Source organism: Globicephala melas, chromosome 6 (genome assembly GCF_963455315.2).
Source record: "Globicephala melas chromosome 6, mGloMel1.2, whole genome shotgun sequence".
In the NCBI taxonomy this organism is placed as follows: Eukaryota; Metazoa; Chordata; class Mammalia; order Artiodactyla; family Delphinidae; genus Globicephala; species Globicephala melas.
In genome coordinates this window covers 33,780,105-33,803,543 of record NC_083319.1, presented here as the reverse complement: position 1 = coordinate 33,803,543, position 23,439 = coordinate 33,780,105, and the positions used below count along the sequence as shown (strand labels likewise).

The window sequence follows — 23,439 nt, the reverse complement described above, 5'->3', positions numbered from 1 at the left end:
TCAAACTTGGGGAGGGCGTCCCCAGGGACAGAGGGAAGAGGGAAACCCCTTGCTTAGCTTCTTCAGGGTGCCTTGGGAGCAGCCCCTCCCTCGGGCCACACTACTGCCCAGGAAAGCTGACCACAGACACACATGGCACCCATGAGCTCACAAGGCCCCACAGGGCACAGAAGTCGTGCTGATGCAGAACTGAAGGGGACCTCAAGCGCTTCACACCTTCTCTAGCGAGCGAGACACAAGCTGCGGTCACCATCCTTGTGCCAGAGGGTCACACTTCTGCGGGCACAAACTGCTAACCCACACCCACAGGGACTTTTGAGCGGCTCAGCTTCTCCGGAAGCTGACTCCGGCACTCTGATGCCAGGCACGTGGGGGACTTGTGACTCGACTTCACCTCCTCAACCCCCAGAAGGGCAGAGTGAAACGGGGCAGAATAAAGAACTCTGAGTAGGAAGCTTGAATCAGGTGAGCTCTGGAGCACGTGGGGCCTAACTGCCCTCCAGGTCCACCCCAGAGAGGAAGGATGCCTGAGCACCCCAGGGACCCCCTGGGGTATTGGGGACTTGACCACGCACTTCTCAAGTGGAACCTTTCAAACAAAGTACGAGTTCTGGGGACATCTCATTTGCTTGACAATTCATGCTGAAGCTGGCTATTAACAAGTCAGTCCGATGTCATCATCTGCAGGAATCAGGGGAGCAACACCACGTGCTCCAGGGACTTCCCTCCAGTCCACGGGCTGTCCCAGAGTCTGGGGATCTGTCAACTACAAATTGGCACTTGCCATCCACCTCTACAAGGATTAAATCACGTGCTGCTGCAGCTGCTGACTTTCAATGCCCCCTGAAAGGAGCTCAGGGTGGAGAGCAGGAATGAGGCACTCTGTGCTCTGGAAAAACCTGGCAGAACAGGTCTTCAGATAGTTAGATATTTTTAGGAGCCAATTTTATGATTCCAATTCTTATATCTCCTCATATCTAGAAAAGCACTAAAATCCTTCATGGCGACGTCTGCTCCTCATGACTAGCAGTAACCTCCTGCAAAAAATCTGTGCTTGGTTGCACGTACTCCCCCCTTCACCGAAATCACATATATACTGACCTTCCCCGCTGCCTCTTTGGAGCAGTTTCTCAGAGCTATCTGAGATGCTGTTTCCCGGGCTATAGTCCTCATTTTGTCCCAAATAAAACTTAACTCACGATTCTCACGTTGCGCATGTTTTTTAAGTTGACAGACCCGATGCAGTCCTGAAAGTCCAAGGTGTGGGTGGTGACCTGCAGCACGTTTAAGGGGTCCTCCACTTGTTTAATCCTCACTGCCAACCTTTACTTTATGATCGTCCAGTAGTGGGCGACACTGAGACTACAGAGCAGCAAATATAATCTAAAAGAGACTGCTTTCCAAAAAAGGGCCTACGTTGCTCTTAACACCTTAACAGAAAACAGCAACAACAAAAGAGTTGCTTTTGGATTAATCTGGTCAACACTGATCCTTTGACCATCCCTTCTAGCTCTGGTCCTCCAGGCGGGGAATTGGATGAATTACTGCATGTCCTACCCAGTTCTGAGAGATCACAGTAAAGTCCAGAAATAAATCCCAACTGGCCATCCTCATCCTAAAAAGTAAGCCAATGATACTTTCAACTGAGTTCTACACAATTGCTAACTGCTAACGTACAAACGCCTTAAAAAGAAAAACAACTAATAACAACAATAACTAGGCAACAACATTTTTAAACATGTTAATTAATTTTCAAAATAACATTGCTAAAATATAGTAAATAAATTACACTGTTTTGGGCTTCCTTAAATATATGCATTCTCAGTGGGGGTGATATAGTTCCCAAGGGGGACAACACTGGTTCTTGAATGTGAAAATTTATTACTCTTTTATGTAGAAACTATAGGTATATATACAGTACATAAACAGAAATACAGTATATCTTTGGTATTGAAATTTCAAGAAGGGATAATTAGAAAAAAAAAGCCTAAAAAGGCTCCTTATGGGGGCAATTAGCAAAAAAAAGGGTTGAGAAACACTGCTGTTAAATAGAGAATACGGAAAGCGATCTTTTCTGTACAACTCAAAGTCATCCATACAAACACCTCTCCTTATATTCTGTGATGGCCGTCAAGGTTGGTGGGCAGACTTGTTCCTTCTTACACAGCCCTGACTCTGACCCCAGGCACAGTGCCTGGGTGGGCATTTTTCTCCCTTGCTTTTCTAGGTTATTCAATCATTCTCAGTGGGCTGTCTTCTAGCAACAGCCTGTTAAATACAGGCTCTTAATTTTACAGGCAATACTTAAGTCCATTCTGGTCTGAAAGCTATACCACGCTGCCCTGTTGAACTGCCTGAATGGCTGAACAAGTTGTCTGCTGCCTGTTCATGTATTTTCACGCAGTTATGGGTTTGTATCTGTGTTTTTGGTGATTGTGGTCACCAAGAAAACCTTGTATCACAAACCACTGGAATGTGCAGAATGACTTACGGTGCAAAGGGTTTCGAAGGTCTTTTCAGAGACAAAGGACCCATCCAGGCCAAAGAGAAAGATGGATGCATAGGAAAGCATTCCTCCGAGGATGATAAGGTTGTTCATATACGGACTTGACATCTTTATCAGCCTGAGAAAAGAAAGAGATACTATAGTTAGCAGAACTGTTAATTTAGCTACTCCTGCAGCAGGTATTTTCTGAATGTGTATCTTGTCACCAAGGCTAGAGAGGGAGAGAAGAATGGAAACCCTGGCTTCCTTCACTGCCCCCTCCCCAAGACTGTGCTTCCTCTGATGGGCTGTTTCCCCCTCACTATAGGACTGCGATGCTATCGATTTCTAGTTGTTGATTTTCCTGTCTTCTCAGTCAAGTTCACCTATCACTTCTCTGGGGACAGCTTGTATTGCCGGCTTCTTCAACCATTAATTTTTGGTTTACACAAAGATGTTAAGTCAACAGTTTTTTTTTGGCTGGGGCTGGGAAGACAGCCAAATCTAGAGAATTCTAATCTATGTTCAGCAACCTTCCACAGTGAGGGACTGTCCTGAGCACAAAGAGAGCCACACGCATGGTACCTCCCGGTACCAGGTGATGGAGATGGACAATGGAGTCCCCACCCCCATCCTCCCCCTGTCTTCACCAGGCTGTGTTAAACCATCAGCCAGCTGGAATTTACTCTCAGATGTGTCTGGCTCCCCCAGCACAATCTGTTCAGAATGTCTTGGGTTTTCAGGTGCCCCCATGGTCCAGGTGCTCTTTTGCAGATTGTAATTATGGTCAGTTGTTCCCTGAGCATTTTCTTTTGCATTCTGCAGTTCTATTAATCCTTTCACATTTAAAAATTCAGTGTCAAAGTAGTAGAGTGATAAAAAGCCGGCTGTAAATTGTGGACCCCTCATGGGCTTTTGAATTGAAAGCCCTGAGTCCAGCAAACACCCCTGTGACCTCATGAGGTGCACCCTTGGCAAGTCAGTTAGCCGACTGAGTTTCCTCACCTATAAAAGCACATATACCACTGCCTAGGACACATGTGAAGCTGAGAGGGGACTGGGTCCCTGAAGGTTCTTTTGTAAACCATGAACCGCTAAGGTCCCTTCATTCTTATTACCATAGGAAGCAAGGAGGGGAGAGGCCAGAACTGAGGCAGGCTTCCTGGATGGGGTAGACCTTAAAGGATGAGTAGCATTAAGGAAGATAGAAGAGAGGGGGATTTGAAACCACAGTGACATTTATTTCCTATCTCTTTGTAGATTTTTTAATCTGAAAAGCCAGTCAAAAAATTCACACAGGGACTTCCCTGGTGGCACAGTGGTTAAGAATCCGTCTGCCAATGCAGGGGACAAGTGTTCGAGCCCTGGTCCGGGGATATCCCATGTGCCTCGGAGCAACTAGGCCCATGTGCCACAGCTGCTGAGCCTGTGCTCTGAAGCCCGCGAGCCACAACTACTGAGCCTGCATCTGCAGCTACTGAGGCCCACGTGCTTGGAGCCTGTGCTCCGCAACAAAGGGAGGCCACAGCAGTGAGAAGTCCATGCACCGCAGCAAGGAGCGGCCCCCGCTCACTGCAACTAGAGAAAGCCCGCGCACAGCAACGAAGACCCAACACAGCCAAAAATAAATAAATACATAAATAAATAAATTTATTGGAAAAAAAAATTCACACGGAAGCCAGCCAAGAGGGGGGAGTTAGGAATTAAAGGAGTATAGTCTTAACAACAGGGACAACTTGCTGTTATGACAAAAACTACTGCAGCTTGCAGGAAGGGAATCTAACATTAAGAGCTGACCACATGCCCAGGGCCTTGTGTCGAGTGCTAACATGCATGGTCATCATTTAAGGCTTGTACGGAGTAGATCAGAGTTGCTTCAATTTTTTTTGGAGGCAATATTTGTGTTATCGGTGATAAATAAAACAACAGGTGAATACAACTTTCTGTTTTTCAGCAAACAGGTTTGACCTAAGCAGCTGCTACCAAAAACAAAAAGAAAACAAACCCCAAAACGACAACAAAAGCTCTAGAGCCGCCAAGTTCCTCCTTGGCAAGCAGGGAGAGAAGGAAAACCTCTTCTCTTGGGATCGCGCTCGTCCCTGCAGCCCAGGAGGTCGCCCTGTGTGCCTTCTGGGCACGACAGCAGAGCCGCGCCGCCTCTGGGGGGCACCGAGGCTGTTCCCCCCGCGAAGGCCCACCCTCTGAGCCCTGCTCAGCCACTCCCACAACAAGGCAGGGAGCAGGGGTCAGGGATTTCTACGGAAACCAAAGAAGCTGGCTGTGCTCGGCAAACACCACGGCCCGGGGCGGTGGCCCGTACTACCCATGGCTGGCCAGAATAACTCGGAAAGCGAGTTGGTCTCCTCCGGAGAGGGAAGGGCACGCGTGGGGGAAAAGGGATCAAGGCCAGAAACCCAGGGGATAGGCTCTGCTACACGCAGCAGTGCAGTCTCGGACAGGGCTCTCCAGCCCTCCGACATCGAGCTGGCGCTCTCATGTGCAATTGCGGTCATTATTCGAGGGTCAACCGAGATGATGAAGGAGGCGCTTCCTAGGCTGTGATATGCTGTATGGATGGGACGTGTCCTTACTGAACTCAGTGATCTCCCTCTGGCAGTGCTTCCTGCCAGTGGGTGGGGAAAAGACGTTTGGGGAATTCTGCTTCTATATTTCTCCTCCTGGACCACCACACAGTGCACATGCATGGCCAAAATTCCAAGAAGACCTGTGGACTTGGACCCTTCAATTTTGTTTAAGCCAGACTTCCTGTGCAAGCAGTGCTCCTGCCTGTGTGTGTGTGTGTGTGTGTGCGCGCGCACGCTCGTGCACACACACACTCACGTGAAACATCTAATGACATCCCAGTAACTAAGCGGCACACTTTGGAAAACTGCCCTAGTAACTTCTGTGCCCCTGGAGAACGTGTTACGTGATGCTCCTACACTTTGTCTGTGAGGCTTGTCTACCCAGAAAGCACTATCCAAGAGGAGGGCATGAGTGACTTACTTCTGATTCCGATTCTTGATGTTGAAGAAGAGAAAAGCGCTGGCCATGATCATTCCCAGGATGGTAAGGGCGGAGAGGATGCTGTAGAGAGGTAGGGAGATCTTACGAAGCTGTTCCAGGACGATGGTCTTGTCTTTTGGTGGTTCAGATCCTAGAAGATCAAGGAAAAGGCATCAGCTGAGCTCAGCGCACAGTCAGTCCCCGAGAACATCCTTGCCTGGATGCCCTTGACACCCGCCACCTGTGCACAAACTGTGCAGGACACGTCACTGGGTGAGCGGGCTCCAGCGGTTGGCCAGTAGGGAGCCTAAGCCAGGACTTATTTCTTTCTCTAAACAGAATCAATAAGGGATTTGTGATGCATTTAATCGCCATTAGAAGACTAGAATTTGGTCTAATTACCATGTTGAAAACCCATTGCCATTTATTCCCCAAAGGTACCAGTGGCTTAGAAGGCGCAGGGCTGGGTGCTGTGAGTAGGTACCATTGGTTGTCTTTGGGGTGAGGAACTTGGCTTGGGCTCTCAAGGACTCTGTGCTAACACATGATAATGGCCACCCCTCAACAGGGTGGAAACCTTGCCTGTCAATTCCGTGGAGACATATATGTGCTCTGGCTGCGGATTTTCTGCCTCAAGGTCATTATGCTATAAAAGCTCTTTCTGGTTTTCCATTTTCATAAGACTTACTGTGGGAGGCAGAAGCTACTGGCATGCCTTCCCCTCCCTGCTGTGCCAGGACTGGACAGAAACTGTGGGATTCCATCCCGCTGTGTGACTGTAGAGATGTCTCTGCTCATTCTTCAAGGGCACCTGGGGGAGACCTGAGGGCCTCAGAGCAAACTCATCTTTATGGATGGTGGCAAATTGTCCTGATTTACCAGGTACAGGCTGGTTTGGGAGGAAAGATGCAGGGACACCCTTTTCCTCACCTGCCCACCTCTTGTTTCTTGCAGATCCCTTTTTTCTCAGCTGCTATTTCAGGTCAGGTTTCTGCTGTGGAACTGTGACACTTTGAAGCTTTTCCCTCCAGTGTGGAATCGGTCAGATGTTCAAGAGTGGCCAAACCTGGGAGACCCACCAGGGGTCACAATGACCCCACCACAGCTGTGCCACGGGTGCCAACCTAGGTTATGCCTCCATTCCCAGGAGACAGGCAGAGGATGGGCAGATGTGGTGGCAGGGATTGAGAACTCCCCTGCACATCTGTTTAAAAAACTCTGCTAGCAAGTTCAAATGTGTTTGGAAACAATCAGTGGATAAAAAGAGTCTGAATCATCTAAGCAGTAGAGGGAACTGTCAGGTTCAAAAACAGCTAGAAACCTGCTGGCTTGGTTAATGTAAAGCATTAAGCACTTACATGCAAAGTAACACTTATAAGAGTGGCCTCAAGGGCTGCAAGTCAGGGCAAAAGCAGACTCAAGGTGATACAGGTAACACCATCTCTTGCTTCCAGAAATAAAAGCTCAACACCTGGACATTTTTCCTCCCACTCCCTGTCCTCCTCCCCCCTTCCCCGACATAGCCTGGGCTGCATTAGGCACCTTCTGGATCCCCAACACAAGAGCTGTGAGTGCCCATGAGTTCTTGGTGGAAATAAGCTCCTCTTTGGGCACTAAGCAAGGGGGCTAGATTTGGATCAAAGGTTATGTGACTACTATAACCACTAGTTTGTGTAGAAACAACTTCAGAAAATCCGCATCTCTTTTTCCACCTTGTCTTCCCTCAAAATGGCACCTTCTCACCGTGCATCTTAGCTAAGTCATTAGGGAAGCCAAATGGTAACAGCTTATCAGAAGTGTTAGTAACAGCAGCAGTCCTGTTTCTTGCTCCCCACCCAATCCATTCATTCATTCTTCATCCATTCATCACCATCCTTCCTTCATTCGTCCTCATTAATGATGGGCATCATCATTGATAATCACCTTCCAACTGTCAGGCCTGGTGTGGGGCACCAGTGATTCAAAGATAAGCAAGACACAGTTCCTGCCCTCAGGGAACTTACACACTAGCCATGTTTTTTTTTTTTTTAAAGGCAGTAGCAAGCACATTTATTGAATGCTTACCATGAGCTGAGCACTTTAATAGAGATTTTCTCACTTGATCTAAGAGTCTCATGGGTAGAGAAGATTACTCCCATTTTACGGGGTGAGGGAACTTTTTTTTAGGTGTTAAGTGGCTTTTATAGCTAGTAAGTAGCAAAGCTGGACAGATTTGAACCCAGATCTGCCTAGCCCTGAAGCCTGTGCCTTAATCACTATGCAAAGTGCCTCTGGCGATGGGGTCCAGGTCGTGTGCGAACATCAGGCCCAGGGAGGCCTGAGCAGGAAACAGGCGGCCGAGTGCAGTTCCGCCAGATGGGGTCAGGAAAGGCTACAGAATGGAGATGATGTGGGAGCTGAGTCTTGACAGGAAGATAAGTAGTTGGCTGTTTACTAGGAAGACATGGAAGAAAGGGCATTCTGGGCCAACGGCCCAGCACAGGTGAAGGCATGGTGAAGTCTCGGCACATTTGCAGAAATGTCAGCAGTTTGGCTGCGGAGACCTGAAGGAGCAGGCAGAGAAGTGGGGCGGGGTCCCCTCCTGGAGGTCTTAGAACCACCCCAGGGAGAGGCCCCTCGCTGTGAGCAATGGGGACTGTGTGGGCCTCTTCAGTGTGACATGACAACTGAGGGCAGAATGGACTTGAGGGGGTTAGACTGGTGATGGGTGGGTAAAACCCATGGGGGGCTGGTGCAGGGGTCTGGGTGAGAGATGAACCCAGGCAGGGTGTGGACAGGAGAGCTGGGTTCTGCCCAGGTGTCCTGGCTCGGCTCTGGGTTCAGAGACTGGTTATCCACCTTCTGGGCGGTGCAGGGAAGCTCTGAGAAGCAGGAGGCAAGTCTGGAACAGCTGCAGCCTCAGTGTTATCCTGGCCTCGTGCTTCCTAACTATAACTAGCTTTTTTCCTGGCTGGGTTTTTTTTTTATTTATGTTTTTCCTCTCAGTTCTGTTTTGTGTCTCTTATTTATTTTGTTTGAATTTTTCTTTCAATTTGTAAACCCAGAATTCTTATTCAGCAAACCCAGATCTCCTGCGTCCAGGAGGAAACAGCCCTATCTTGGGGATCAGACTCCCATGGTTAGAATTGGCTTTGCCTCTCACAGGCTGTGTGAATTTGGAGTTTTCTGATCCCTTTTCTCATCTGTACAGCAGGGATGACAGGACTTATCCACCCACTTTCAGAAGTTTTCTGTGGCTCCATGAGGTAATAGATGACTACGGTCTTGGTGACAGCTCCCTCAGGTGGGACTGTGAAGACCACACCTCCTCTTTGAGGCCACCTGGAGCTTTCTGGAATCCCACAGATCCAAAATCTAACCAAATGGTTCATGGGAGAGCCTTCTTTGGTGGTCTTGGATTTAAGAAGGAGCTCCAGGTGCAGAAAGCCAGCTGTCTGTTCTTTGATTCCCAGTGGAATCAAAGCAGCAGCATCTGGATGCTATGGGCATGGCAGCTTCCTCCACAGCCACCCCGTGATGAGGCTGTCCATCCATCTATCCATCCATCCACCCACCCACCCACCCATCCACACATGCACCCATCCATCCACCCAGTTCCTCACTGACTCATATGCTCACCCTTTCATTCATTTAATTCACCCACCCACTCATTCATTTACTTGATCAATCATGTATTATTTTTTCATCACATATCACTGAGCCCCCAACATGTGCCAGACCCTGGCTGGTGCCAGGAATTTAAACTCAAATAGGATCCAGTCAGGGAGCTCATGGTCCAATAACCTACTAATTTCAATGCAAAGTGACAGAGGCCATAAGAAAAGCAGAGACAAAAGACTGTGGAAGCAAAGAGAAGAGAGCCGTTAACTCAGTTGGGGGGCATCAGGGAAGGCTGAACAGAGCAGGTGTCATTTGATCTGGGTCTCGATGTTGAGGAGAAGTTCTCCAGTAGAAGAGAGGGAATGGTTTTCCAGGAAGAGCAGCAAGTGGAGAGGCCTTATTACCAGCCCATCCATGTCTTTTCTGAGGAGGTGACACAGCAAAATTTAGTTGGGCCACACATAAAAAGAATTACTTCTGGTCATTCAACAGTTTAAACACAGATGCTTTGGTGAGGGCCAGCACTCCATGGAAATTCCAGTGCCCCATCCCAGGGGCTGGAACCCAGCTCCCATGTGGTGATGGTATCCTGTCCTCAGTGAGCGAGTGCATGGATTGAGAGGAGAGGATGTTCCCTCTTCCCCACAGAGCCAAGGACTCTGAGCTCATCCACAACCCTCAACAATATGCAGGCCTGGGAGCACCTGAGCAGGCCCCCTCCTCTGAGAAGCCCACCTGCCTTACCTTGGAACTTAATGGTGTCGTTGATGATCTCCAGTGTGTCAGCCACAGCATTGTATTCTCCCACCTTCACCTCCCTGCTGTCTGTGGGGAGCAAGAGACAGTGTTAGGTTAGATCCAAGTCCTGTGTTTGTCTGGGTGCTCCTGTCCCAGCTCTTGCTCCCCCACAGGCTCTGGCTATATTCTTGCAGGCTTTTCCTTTCCCCAGTGCCTTTTCCAGGTAGAATCACAAAACCTTCACCTTGATCTGGGCTGGAACAAATACCCTCTCATGTCGTCTCATCAACTGGTCACCCATCCTTTGCTGTACATGTATAGATGGGGAGCCTACTCCCCCCCATAACTGGACTCTCTGCCTGTTACCAAGTCTTTCCAGGGTCATTAGCTGAATGTCTCTCTCTAACTTTCCTCTGCCATCTGGCTCTGCCCTCTAGGAGTGCATGGACCACTCTGCTCCCCCTGCCCCAGGAGAGCCCTAGAGCCTTGAAGACAAAAACACATCATGCCTCTGGCAGTAAGCCTCCCACCTTACTGAACATCATTTCTATTTCCCACCCCATCCAGGCCCTGGGGGTGGGCAGAGCAAAGACGCTACAAGAGACTGGGAAAGATGGGCCAGGACGCCAGGACAGAGTGGGCATCCTGGAAGCCAAGGAAAGGGACAATTTCACAAGGGAGCTGGCCAGCAATGCCACATGCCACCAAGACAGGGACGAGAAGCCCTTTGAACAGAGGATCCATTCAAGGCTTATGAGGGAATACTGATGACAGATGAAGCTGAATCAGGGAAAGGTGGGGTTAGAGGCAAAGAGCCAAAGGCAAGGAGTAGAGAGTGGGGCTCCCAGGGTAGCGCAGTCTTGGACAAGGTGGCGAGTGGGCAGGGAGAGGCCAAGGGGATTCACCTTTAGATGTCTTTTCTTGTTTAGTTCTCACAGTTGTGTGCAGTTAAGTGGTTTCAGTCCCACTTTACAGATGAGGAAACCAAGGCTCAGGCAGGTTGTGGCTTTGCCCAAAGCCCCACTGATACTAAGAGCAGAGTCCAGGTTCAAACTCAGGACTGTTCCCACAGCCATGCTCTTCCCTGACATGCGGCTGCCTTAATGGGATCCCTGAGAGGTGACAGTTCTGGGCTGAGTTCCACAGGCCACCTGTGCCTCCTGAGTGTAATAACTACAGAGAGGAGTGCCCACCTGCCCACCGGCGGGGCAGGCATGTACTCAGAGCTGCAGACCCTGGTTCTCAAAATGCCCAGGGGTTATAAAGCGACACAGCAGCAGGAATTCCAAGCACGTGGCCAGAGGAGCTGCCTGCTGGGCCTCTGGCTCTAAGTGAATGTCTCTGCAGAGACACAGGTGCGCTGCTGGTTCCTTATAAGGATTCAGGAAACGGAACAGGGAATCCTATAGGCCACACTTCTGCCTGCGTTCCTTTAACTGTGGGGTGGAAAACAGGGCTGTAAAAGTCACTTCCTTCTCCCTGCAAAGGTCTCCCTGCCATTTGGGAGGCCTCATGCTGTGTAGGCGGCTGTCACTTGCAGGGGTCACCCAGCTCCTAAATGTCACATCAGCAGACTCTGCTGGGAGCTCCAGCATCCCTGCTCTGGCCTTTTGAAGTCTCAGCCGTAATCAGCTCCTACTGCTCAGCGGAGGAGGCCCTGATTTATTTATTTGGTGTGGGGAGGCAGCACATGAAATATGCAGGCTGCCTGGAATAAATCATCAGGAGCCAGGCGGTGGTGCGGCTGGCAACTCACCACGCCCCCAGCCGCGCAGCCTGACCCTCTGACTCATACACCTGCTGTACCATCCATCCCATGGTACCGCTTCCTGCAATGACCATAACTGCCGTAATCTCTCCCCGGGGGCAGTGCCTGGAGGCTGGGTGGGGTGGGGGGCGTCACACATTCCTGCATTCAGGGTTCCATAGCAAACCTTGAATCAGGCATAATTCACCCCAGTTTACAGGTGAGGGAGGAGCTTCATGTCAGCTAAGTGAACGCTCAGAGCCAAGTGCTGGGCAGCGACCAAGTGGGTGCCTGAACTTGACTCCCCTAGTTCTAAATTCAGAACATTTTCCCCACCCATACTGAGCAGGGCTGCTGGTCATTCAGCCCATACTTACTGAGAGCCTACTGCATGCCAGGCCCAGGTATTTCATAATAAAGAATCCCTCAAAAGCAGCAGCGTAGGTGGAGGAAGCTTAGCTTATGTCCTCATCCTTGACCAAGCTGACCTTGGACATCTGGGCGATGAAGGATGTTTATACTAAATCCCTTAGTTTAATCACTTCATTCATTCATTCAATAAACACTGGGTGCCTGTTATGTTCTAGGCTCTGTGCTGAAGGCTGGAGTTACAAAGATTAAAAAATAATTCATAACCTCTGACCTTGTAGTTTAGTGACTGCAGCATCACCCAGCCCTACCGGGTGGGTAAAATTATTCCCATATGCCAGTAATATTTCCCTTCTAGCCTGTGACCTGTGAGTGGATGGCTGTAACGGTAAAATTTCAACTTTCAGAGTGCCTATGAGGACTAAAGAGGAGACTATAGGCAGTTCCTGGCTTGGGGCCTCACAGGAAGTGTTCAATAAATTGTAGTTATTTGAGTCACGACAAAAGTAACTGTGAGCTATTTGTGAGGTCCCCAAACACTCCCTGTGTTTTCTTACTACCACTGTTCCCCACAATGGTCCCTCTGCTTGGAAGGTAGCTTTCCCCTTCCTCTACCAAACCAACATGTCCAAACCCTATCCACCTTTTCCAGGAAGGCATCCCTGAGTACTGTTCCTCCCCAGTTGCTGTGGGCTCAAGGCATGGGTGATATGTGAGAAGCTGTGTTGCAGCCATGCCCTAGGTGTGCCCAAACCTTATGATTCCTGCCAGCCGGTCAGTTCCTGAGTGGAACCTGAAGTCTCGTTTCTGAGGTCCCAGGCAGCATAGGGTCGCATCCCCTGCACTTTGCCCAGGCTCCTGGCTCTGCAGGGGAAGGATGGTGTCCCCTGTGTTCTTTCTTTCACCCACGGCCCAGCCAGGTGGTGACCATGATAGGTGGGCACTTCCAACTTTTAACTCTTGGGTTCCTTGGTAACTCTGTTGTGCAAAGAACATCGACCACTTATTTGGATACAGACGTGAAGACTGCGGAACAGGGGATTTGCGGACAGACTAGAAAGAGGATTCATGGGGGCAGCAGAGAATAGAGCAGAGGGAGAGGGGCTGTGGCGTTGAGTCTGTCACTGGCCACCCTCCCTGCCCTGCTAGCCCTGCTGTAGGTTGCCACTGACTTATCATGTGACCCTGGACAGATGATTCCGTTTCTCTGGACCTCAGTTTCTCCATCTACAAAGTACACCGCAGGGGTTCAAATAGTTCTCAGTCCTGGCCAGGCACTAGAGTCACCTAGGGAATTTCTAGAAAATTCAGATGCCTGGGTCCCAACATGGATCCATTATATTAAAACCTCTGGGGGGTTGAGGAGTGAACCCTGGGTGGCCTTATTTTTAAAAGTTCCCTAAGTTGACTAACGCATAACTAGAGTTGAAAACCACTGTATTAGACGAAGGACCCTGCAACGCTGACAATTTCTGTTCTCAGAGGCTCAAAATACTATAAAACAAAGAGCCCCTTTTCCTGCAGAATAATACTGGTTCCTTGCTGTGGTGCAAAAAAAAGGATTCTCTTAAAAATGTGCATTCTTTCTTTTTCTTTATTTCCAACTTTGGATTTGGATGATACATAAAGAAAATAAGTCCTATTGGTGAAAATTAGGCTGCCAAAAAAGTCCAGTCTGAAAATACTCCCTGGCTGTGGGCCTGAGAGCATCCTTGAGACGGGGCTGGGGAACTGCTTCAATCACAGAGCGGTCCTGCCTCCCTCCCGTATCACAACCCCTGGGTGGGAGAGCTGGGTGTAGGGTCGCCAACCTCCTGCTGCAGCTGGTCCCCACACCCTGCTTCCTGGACTCTACTCCCCTCACCCCCAAATGCTCATTCTTCCTCAACTGACTCTAGGTCTGCATTGAGGGAAGTATGCGTGTCTTTTACAGTTTAATTGTAGCTGCAAACATAAAGAAATGTAAAACTCTGAGGTGTAAAACAAAAGACAACCTTGGCTCAATGAACATCAAAGATTCTATAAAATTACTCCATTCTAGGACTCCCTAACAAAATCCCAGACTCAGGGAAAGGAAAGAGCTCTGGCTGGAGGACAGGGCCCCTGGAACGGGTCTTGGTTTTGCCATCTCCTCAATAAGGAGCCCCAGGGACGTGCCATCCTCTGCCTGGGTCTTGATAAAACAAGTGGGCCAGACGGGGAAATCTCTGTGCCCTCCAGCTCTCGTTCCATGATTCTGCAACTGCTTTGAAGGGTCTTCCTCACTCCAAGCGAAAGTCTGCTCTCCGAGACTTGCCCTCACAGTCCTAGCTCTGCCTGGGGGCCACACATCACAGCAACTCCTGATCCTGGCCGTGCTTCAGAGATGGCAACACTGTGATTTTGATTTCGGGCCTTGATTCTGCTTTTCTCCAGGCTGGCCAGCCATTCCCCAGGAAGTGATTTTTCACTCCCCTCACCCACCCTGCCCCTGTGGACAGGCCCTAGATGGTCACTCTCCTCCCACTGGGTGGAAACAGGTCTGAGCAGCACCTCTCAGCATCACCAAGCAGAGAGCGACTGTGCTCCCTTGGCCTGGATTCTCCCTCACACTCGTCTCTATCCACAAACAGTACGCCACTGTCGCATTTTCAGTAAGTTAACTTCACTGACCTTTGTTTTGAGATTTTAACAGACTAGGTGGACACTGGCCAAATGCCCCAGGAGTATAATAATCCTGCCAAGGGCGGATCTGTCCAGTGACTTATAGGCAAACTGGCTCAGGGCAAAAGCTGAATACCCAAGGGGACACAGAACACATATAGATACAACAGGCTATTTGAACCTAGAACACCTTTTCTCTCTTTCTCTTGGGTAACTCTCATTGGTTCTTTAGAATTCATCTTGGATGCCACCTCTCCCAGGTAGCCTTCCTAGAATCTGCCAGGTGGAGCCGAGCACCTCTCCTCTGAATGACGTTTCACACTCAGTTGGGGTCCTGCGTCTGCTCCCCACTGAACCAGGGGGTTCCCTGAGGGGAAGGGCTGTGTCTTACCCATCTCAGTACCCCCTGTGCCCAGCTAGGACCTGGCGGGCAGGTGCCAGGAAATGACCGTTGTGAAACTTCAAAAGCCCAAACCATAGGATCAAAAAAAGAAAGAAAGAAAAAATAGCACATCAAAATTAAGAACTTCCGTTCACCAGGGACTTTAAGTTTAGAGACAAGTAACCGAATGGGAGAAGATGTTTGCAAAGCCTAAAGCCAAAAAGGGACTGAAACCTAGATTACGTAAGGAACTCTTACAAACCAAGAAAAAGACAATACACTCAAAATAAAAGTGGTCAAAGGATCAGAACTAACAATTAACAAATGGCAGACAAGCACAGGAAGAAATGTCCAAACTCATCAGTAACCAGAGAAATGACATTCAAAACCACAGTATAATATTAATTTATATCTTTAGATTGGCAAAAAATGAGAGAGCTGGCAAACACCAACTGTGGGTGAGAGGTAGGGACACAGGACTCCTCATGCTGGTGGGAGTGGAGATGGGTACGGCCATTCCCAAGAGCCATCTGGCAAATTTTAGGCATGTTGGGTGTTGACACACCTTCCGACCCAACAATTCAGCTCATGGGGATTTGTCCTAAAGAAATACCCAGCTGGGTTCATAAGGGGACATGTACAAGGACACTTATTATGTTTGGAGACAGGGAGTTGAAGGTGACCTGAGTGGCTGTCACTGGGAGAATGGAGGTGTACATCCCCTGGAATGAGCAGTGAGAGCCACAGCCTAGATGCAGACACAGCAACATGGAGGTATCTCAAAAACAAAGTGCTGGCGTGCAGGAGCCAGGAAATGACCGTTGTGAAACTTCAAAAGCCCAAACTTTTGCTTGGAAAAAAAAGCAGAAAAAGTATGTAATCCAGTTATGTCGATGCAAATTCAAAATATGCACACGAAACAGCAATACACATTTTGCAAGGACACATACAAACACAATATCTGCATTAAACACTTAGAATGTTTGCCTTTCTTGGGGAGAGGCAGGAGTGGCATATGAGAATATGAGGGAAATAAAGGTACAAACAAACAAGAGGGGCTTTCATGGACCAGGGATAACAACGTTCCATGAAATGAGGAGTGTGAAGTGTGTCCTGAGGAAGTAAGATAGCACTTTGCTCAAGAAACTCTGGAGGGGGTAAATCTGGTATCATTGTGAAGAGTGCCCAGGAGAGGAGCAGGAAGCCAACAGCTGTCACAGCTCTTCTCTGTGCTAGTCACTGAGCCAGGCTCATTCATAGCCTCAGGTCACTGGAGTCTCACCATCACTCTCAAGCAAGGTAAACAATCACCTTTTATTTCACCATTTTATTTATTTTATTTTTAATTTTTTGGCCACACTGCACGGCATGTGGGATCTTAGTACCCCGACCAGGGATCGAACCCGTGTCCCCTGCATTGGAAGTGCAGAGTCTTAACCACTGGACCGCCAGGGAAGTCCCATTTCACTATTTTAAAATAAGTGCTGAGGGACTTCTCTGGCGGTCCAGTGGTTAGGACTCCGCACTTCCAATGCAGGGGGTAGGAGTTCCATCCCTGGTTGGGGAACTAAGATCCCACATGCTGCGTGGCACGGCCAAAATAAATAAATAAATAAATAAATAAGCTAATGTAAAGTGTCTTTAAACTTACTTCCATAAAAATAAAATTAAGAAGTGCTGAAATGATGTCTCAGAGAGATTAAGCCACAGTGCCTGGCTAGCAATGATTAGGCATGGCTGCTTTGAAGCTCACATACTTTCCACATGAGAGGAGGTGAGTTCCCCATCACTGGAGGCATTCAAGTAGAGGCAATGCTGTAAAGGAAAGTCAGGGTTGCCTTCAACATGGAGAATCTATGGCTCAATGAAAGACAAGGTCTGCTAAATAATTCTGTCTTCCAAGCCACCTTCCTTGAGCTCCCTGAAAGGTAAGCCCTGGATCATGGGGGCTGGGAGGTATCAAGGTCAGGGTCAGACTTCCAGCCTGAAAGAGCCCATATTCACGTGTGCCCTTCCATTCCTGCTGACCCACAACACTTCTGGTGTAACTTGCAGTTTAGTGAACTATGTCTCCACTCTTAACATCAAGTCGAGGGGCAGTCCAAAAAACTGGCCTTTCCAGACCCATGGCTTAGTGAAGAGAGCTATAATATATGCCTTAACAGAAGGAAAAGGATATTAAAAATCAGCCTTAAGAGTCTCAAACTAGAGTCAAACTAGCTCCAAAAATTTTCTAGTAGGTTCTGGGAAATTATCTTCCTGCTTTTATGGGCACTGGCACTTGGCCAGAGAGATTATGAAGCCCCTACAGGGAGTGGCGGGGGCAGAGGATTATTCAACTTGGCTTCCCCAGAGGACTTGGTAAGGTGCCTGGCAGATGCTCAGGAAATGCGCACTGCATAGAACCGTATCTGTTACCCCGAAGACCAAACGGTAATTAATGTGTGCAAATGGGGAGGACAAACCTACACTTCACTAGGTACCTTCTGAATGACAATTACGTTGTTAGGGCGGTGGAAGACCCCATCCCTTCAAATCAGGTGGCGAAGTATAAAATTCCAAAGTCTGAGTCCTTTATGCTGCACAGAAGCAGTCCAAATTCAAGCAGATTATCATTCACCGCGATTCTTACAAACAGGCCTAATGAAGGCAGCGACGGTGAGTTAGAGCGGCAGATGCTGAGATTTCACCAAGAACAGCATAAACAAGGCTCTAATCATGGCTTCACTCAACTTCCTTTCCTGCTGCAAATTCTGAGCCATGTTTAGACTTCGTTAGTAACATGGATTCTTTTTTCTCTCAAGGGGAAAAAAAAAAGCCAATTCCCTAGTATTCATCCTCATCTACACGTGGTTTGATGCAAGTCAGTGATGGCATGGGGGAGGGGTGCTGAACTTGGAGTTGAAAGGGGGTTAGGTCCACTGCACCCAAGGTGTGTGTCCGAGGGGATGCTAATACCTACCTTACCTACTGCCACGGGTGGGTCCCTCAGAATGGTGCCTGAGCCAAGAGTAAGAATGCATGTAATTTATTTGGGAGGTGATCCTCGAACACATTGATAGGGGTGTGGGGAGGTGAGACAGAGAAGGCAAGGGAGCCAGGGCAAGGTGCATTAATGAGCAGGTTTCTGAGAGGCCAAGTGAGGCTCAATCTCATGGGGACCTCTGGAGACAGAGCGGAACATACCTTGGAGTTCTTGGGAGCTTCCACCCAAGTGGGAAGGACGCTGGGGGATTTATCCTCCACTTCTCATCCATCCCTGGCTCAGGGCTGCCCTGGAAGCATTAAGTCCCTGAATATCTGTCCTGTTCCTCGCACAGGGGGAGAGGTGTAGGTGCTCTTAATAAGATGCTTGTTTGGAACCATGGATGCTCAGGGACTACAGGTGGGACGCTGACGGCATCTGCCACACCTACCCCCTAGGACTGGGGGCTCTGGGAAGCCTTGAAAACAGAGTAGATGGAGGGAAGCTGGGAGTGAGGAAGGTCATGTTTAGGGCTCTGAAACTCTCTCTGGATACAAAATGCCTCAGCCTCACGAGGGACCATGGGGCTAGCCCTGACACATTATTTTAGAGTAGTTCTGTCTATCCAGCATTCCTAAGTTTGCAAAAAAGGTCATTTCTCCAGCCTGGAACAACAATGGCCACCATTGTGAAGTAGCTTCAGTTCACATTTCTGTTGTCAAGACTAACTGCTGTTTGTCAGACATTCTGCCTTGACTCAAGCCACTGGAAACCAGGAGTAAATGAGCATGCTCTCAAATTTCCACAAGCCGGATCACTCACCAATTCAGTAAACATTTACCAAGAGCCAGCCAGGAACCAGGTAGCATGCTAGTAATGTGACTAGCTTCCTAGCACCCAGTGTTTATAGAGCAAAATGTCATTTGGCCCAGCCCCAGGGGACAGGCAGGGTTGGCATTAGTGTCATCCCATTTTCCAGAGGAAGAAATTGAGGCTTAGGGAGATAAAGTGACTTGCCCAGGGTCACACTGCTGGTAAACTTCAGAGCAAGGGCTTGAATACAGGTCTTTTGCCTCCAAATTAATTTAATAAACTTGTACCAGGGGTCTACTGAGTGCCAGGCTCTTGTGATACCAATCCTACAACTCTGGAATCAAAAAGTAGAACAAGGGGCTTCCCTGGTGGCACAGTGGTTAAGAATTCGCCTGCCAATGCAGGGGACACGGGTTTGAGCCCTGGTCCGGGAAGATTCCACATGCTGCGGAGCAACTAAACGCGCGCGCCGCAACTACTGAGCCTGCGCTCTAGAGCCTGTGAGCCACGACTACTGAGCCCGCATGTCTAGAGCCTGTGCTCCGCAGCAAGAGAAGCCACAACAATGAGAAGCCCACGCACTGCAACGAAGAGTAGCCCCCGCTCGCCGCAACTAGAGAAAGCCCGTGCACAGCAATGAAGACCCAAAGCAGCCAAAATAATAAAAAAGTAGAACAGGACCATGGATTCCGGGCTCCCCTTTTAGTCTTCTCCAAACAGCCTCCCATTTCCAACTAATTTGTGTTTTAGTTTTACAAAGAAGGTAACAGAGCCTCCTACAAAATGCTTCCTCTATTATAGATAAAAGGGTTTAGAAGGCACCAGGACCTTTACAAACAAGAAGCCAAGAAAGCATCTTTCGTGGTCTCCAGAGGAATGGTGGGATGGGCCAACTTCCAAGATGCTGCCAGCGAGCGCTGAGACAGCCTGGGTGTAAGTCCAGGAGAGACCCTGCAAAGGGAGCCCCACTGCTGGGGCTGGCTGTTTGTGAGTCAGCTCTGCTCTTCCACCGTCCCCTCTTAGAAGAGGGCAGAGGGTGAGGGGGAGAGAGAGGGCTTGAAGGGCACAGCAGAAAACAGCATGGTGACCCCATTTAGAAGCCTTTTTCGAAGTCAATGGCATGAGGCAATTTAGGCTCTAGTAACCCCAAGGTGGGGGGCAGGCCCATCCTCTGGGCAAATTCCGGGAAGGTCCCAGGAGACAGAAGACCAGCCTCTCTTGGAGGTGAACCATGAGCCCAGAGAAGGAAAGGAATGAAACTGCTGTCCCACAGCAAGTCCCTTTCCGTGTCTGAGCCTCAGTTTCCCCTCTGAAATAAGATGACAACCAGGAGCCCTTCCAGCCTGGACAGCCACTCAATAAAGCAATGCCCCTCCATCTTGGCAGCAAGGTACCTCTGAGACCCTCTAAATTTGGAAAACTAACTGTTGTGCTGATAAGAATATGCCCTCAGCACAGCATCCCTCTGCCAACAGGATCAATGTCTGTTTTAAAAACATGTGAACAGGAGTATCTGCAAGGCCCGGCTCTGACAGTCAATAAACGCTGGACACAGAAGTGGCAAAGGGAGGACACTCAGGCGCAGGTGTACATGTGAACACGCAAAGGCTGGCACTTGGGGAAAGTCGAGGTCTAGTCACTTCTCTGCTTCCAGCCAGCTGGGTGTCCCTGGGAGGAACACCTCCCTTCCCTGGGCCTCAGTTTCTCCACTTATACCATGAAGCAGCGGGATGAGATCATCTCTAAGGCCCTGCCCCATGTGACACCCTACATGTCATTAAGTGTTGGGAGCAGCTATAAGAGTAGGCAGACAAAAAGGCACCCGGGGCTTTCAACACACCAAGAAAATGTGGATTTGCCCCAGAAAAGTATCATAATTTTTGACTAAATGCTAATCATAATTGCTACTACTTGCTGAGCAAGAAATATATGCACGTTTCTCTGTGCTATCTCATCTAGTTCTTCCCACATCCCGAGAAGGTAGGTAGGATCATATTCCTATTTTACAGATGAGGACATTGAGGCTCAGAGAGGTGAGTCACTTGCCTAATGTTCTACAGTGACTTGAGCTCAGGTGGTTTCAAACCCACCTCTGAACTACTGTTTGCTACACTGCTTTCCTTATAAATGCCTAAAACCAGTCACTGGAGTTGGTGTCTAATCCTAACATTCAGAAAAAAAAAAAAAAGCAATAAAATTGGCACGCATTTGTAGCTGTGATTGGCCAATCAATAATTTACAAAATATTCTCCCAGAATGATATAATTTGAGAACTGGAAATGTGACAAGAGAATTTAGCTGCAATCACTCAAAAAAAAGTATCTTTGCCAAGATGCTTACTTTGTTCAGCCAATGAAGAAGTAAGCTTTAAAAATGGGAAAATAATTACGTTTGCCTAAAATTACATCTTTTGTGCACACCAGAGAGCTGACATGCATTTCAATTACCTGCCACAGGAAGACAAATGGGTAAATCTACAAGACTGCATCATGGAGCCATAGTACCGGAGAACACCTCTCCTGACTGATCTGCATCTGGTTGGGATTGTCTGAATGAACCCGAATAACTCGATTTCATTTCTTGCCTTCCCCTGGATGACTCTGGGATCTGCTCAAAGTGAGTGGACACAGAAGGCTCTACTTTTGTTTCTGGATTTTCTAGAAACATCCAGATACTGAAAAACACTGTATTAATGAAAGGTCCGTCTCATGGTTCTGGCTAACAACCCTGCCAATGACCATACCGGGCCGAACCGAAGTTCCTCCAGGCAGAACACCCAGCCCTGCCCCTCTCAGACGCCCTGTGGGCTCTGACAAGCCACTGTCCCTCTCTGGGCCTCCGTTTCCTCCTCATCACATGAGGAATGTGGTCTGAATGGTTGCTGAGGTCCCTTCCAAATCTGACAGAAGTCTGACAAATGATCTGGTTTCTTAAAAAACCAAACGGTCTGTAAATGGTGTGTGTGGGACAATTATAAATTAAAAGGGACTAAAGAGACACTTCAACCAGATGCAATGAGTGGACCTTGTGTGGGCTCCCCAACAAACCAACTATAGAGTCATTTTCGAGATAATTAGATGATCAACATAGACTCAGAATAAAGCATATTAAAACTTCTTAAATGTTTAAGGTGCAATAACAGTATTGTCGTTATGTTTTAAAAAAAGTCCTTATCTAGTAGAAATGCATACTGCGGTATTTATAGATTGAAATGAGATAATGTCTGGGAGCTGCTTTAAAACATTACAGCAAAAAAAGGGGGTAGGGGATGGAGTGAGTCAAGATAAAGCAAGATTGGCAAAATGGTGAAAACAGCTGAAGCCGGGTAATGGGTACATGGGGTTCATTATGCAATTCTCTCGACTTTAGAGTCTATTTGAAAATTTCTATAATCAAAAACTAAAACAATGCAAGATTCCTCAGAATACTGGCATTGACTTAACTGCCACGCCCCATATTTTCAATAAGCCTGAGTCATGTGGAAAGACTGAACAGGCCTGAGAAATAATTCAGTTGAGAAAAAATATTCTAAATAAGTTGAAGCTAATGTTTTCATAGAGAAGTGTTTTCTATTGACTCTTTCTCTTATCTGGAACATCGTACTTTCATTTCTTTTGATGTATTTTATTGCATAAACAGAACATCCTTGAATACAGAATTCATCAATTAGAAAGAATAAGCATCAAAAAGCCTACCTTGAAATTGAGTAAATTTAATGGTCCCCATTCTCTCCCCGTTCCGGAACACAACTTGACCCTAAATAGAAAACAAAACAAAGAAGAACAAAGAAGAAATGCCATATTAGCCCAAACACTACTGATCTCAACTGAAATTCATTAATTGTACAATGTGATTATTATTATTGGAGAAAGAATAGACTCCCGCCGGACCACGGATGCAAAATTAAACTGTTTTTAAACTGGTTGTGACTTTATCTGGATAATTTGAGGAGCATAAAATCAATAATGGAACCAACACGTGTAAATTAAAGCCCAGATATGCATCATCATTATCATCATGACTATTTAGTAAATACCCATGTGCCCTGTGTTATCCCAGGACAAGGTCTTCCAGGGTGTTGGAGAGATGGAGGAAGAGATGAAGAAGCCCTTGGAGACTGGCCCTGCCTCTGCTCCCATGCCCCACCCATAAAAATGTGGGGCTTTGCCGAAGTTGTTTGGTTGCAGGACCAGAACGGGGCTAGAGGTCCATTAGTATTCCTTATTAAGGACAGAGAATGTTTTTGTAAGTTCTTCCTGAGGGGTGACGTCAGTCCCAAATATAACTGGGCTATGGGGCAGCACAAAATTAAGCTTCTTGAGCCAGTGAGACCTGACTAGTGTCACAGGCAGCTAAGCACCCCTCATTAGGGACCCCGGGGGCTAAAGGCAGCATCATCTGCTGCATCTGCCTTGCTGGCTGATACCCAGCTTCCATATGCTGGGCTAAATAAACCAGGAACATAAAGAGGGGATGTGGTCTCTCCTTGCCTATTTACGGTCCACCTAAAATTCTGCAACCATGTAAGGAAATTGACGCAGGTTATATAAATGAATCTTTATGACAAGCTTGAGTGGAAAGGAGGATGATCCTGATTTTACAGATGAAGAAACTGAGATTGAGGGAGGTTATGCCAAGGTCATTGTAAGTGAGGCTGCTGGATTCAAATCCGAGTTTGATTTTAATGCCCA

The 23,439-nt window shown here is 48.1% G+C and overlaps 1 protein-coding gene across 2 annotated transcripts in view; it reads right to left on the bottom strand.

Annotated features, from left to right (window-relative positions):
• The window catches only part of GABBR2 (gamma-aminobutyric acid type B receptor subunit 2), a 359,081-nt gene that overhangs the window by 78,900 nt on the left and 256,742 nt on the right, over window positions 1–23,439 (bottom strand). For both annotated transcript variants that reach the window (XM_060300705.1, XM_030829817.2), the window contains exons 8-11: window positions 22,444–22,504; window positions 9,836–9,916; window positions 5,492–5,642; window positions 2,492–2,624 (exon numbers count right to left, since the gene is read on the bottom strand). In XM_060300705.1, coding sequence (XP_060156688.1) covers window positions 2,492–2,624; window positions 5,492–5,642; window positions 9,836–9,916; window positions 22,444–22,504 — 426 coding nt within the window. The remainder of the gene's footprint in view (window positions 1–2,491; window positions 2,625–5,491; window positions 5,643–9,835; window positions 9,917–22,443; window positions 22,505–23,439) is intronic.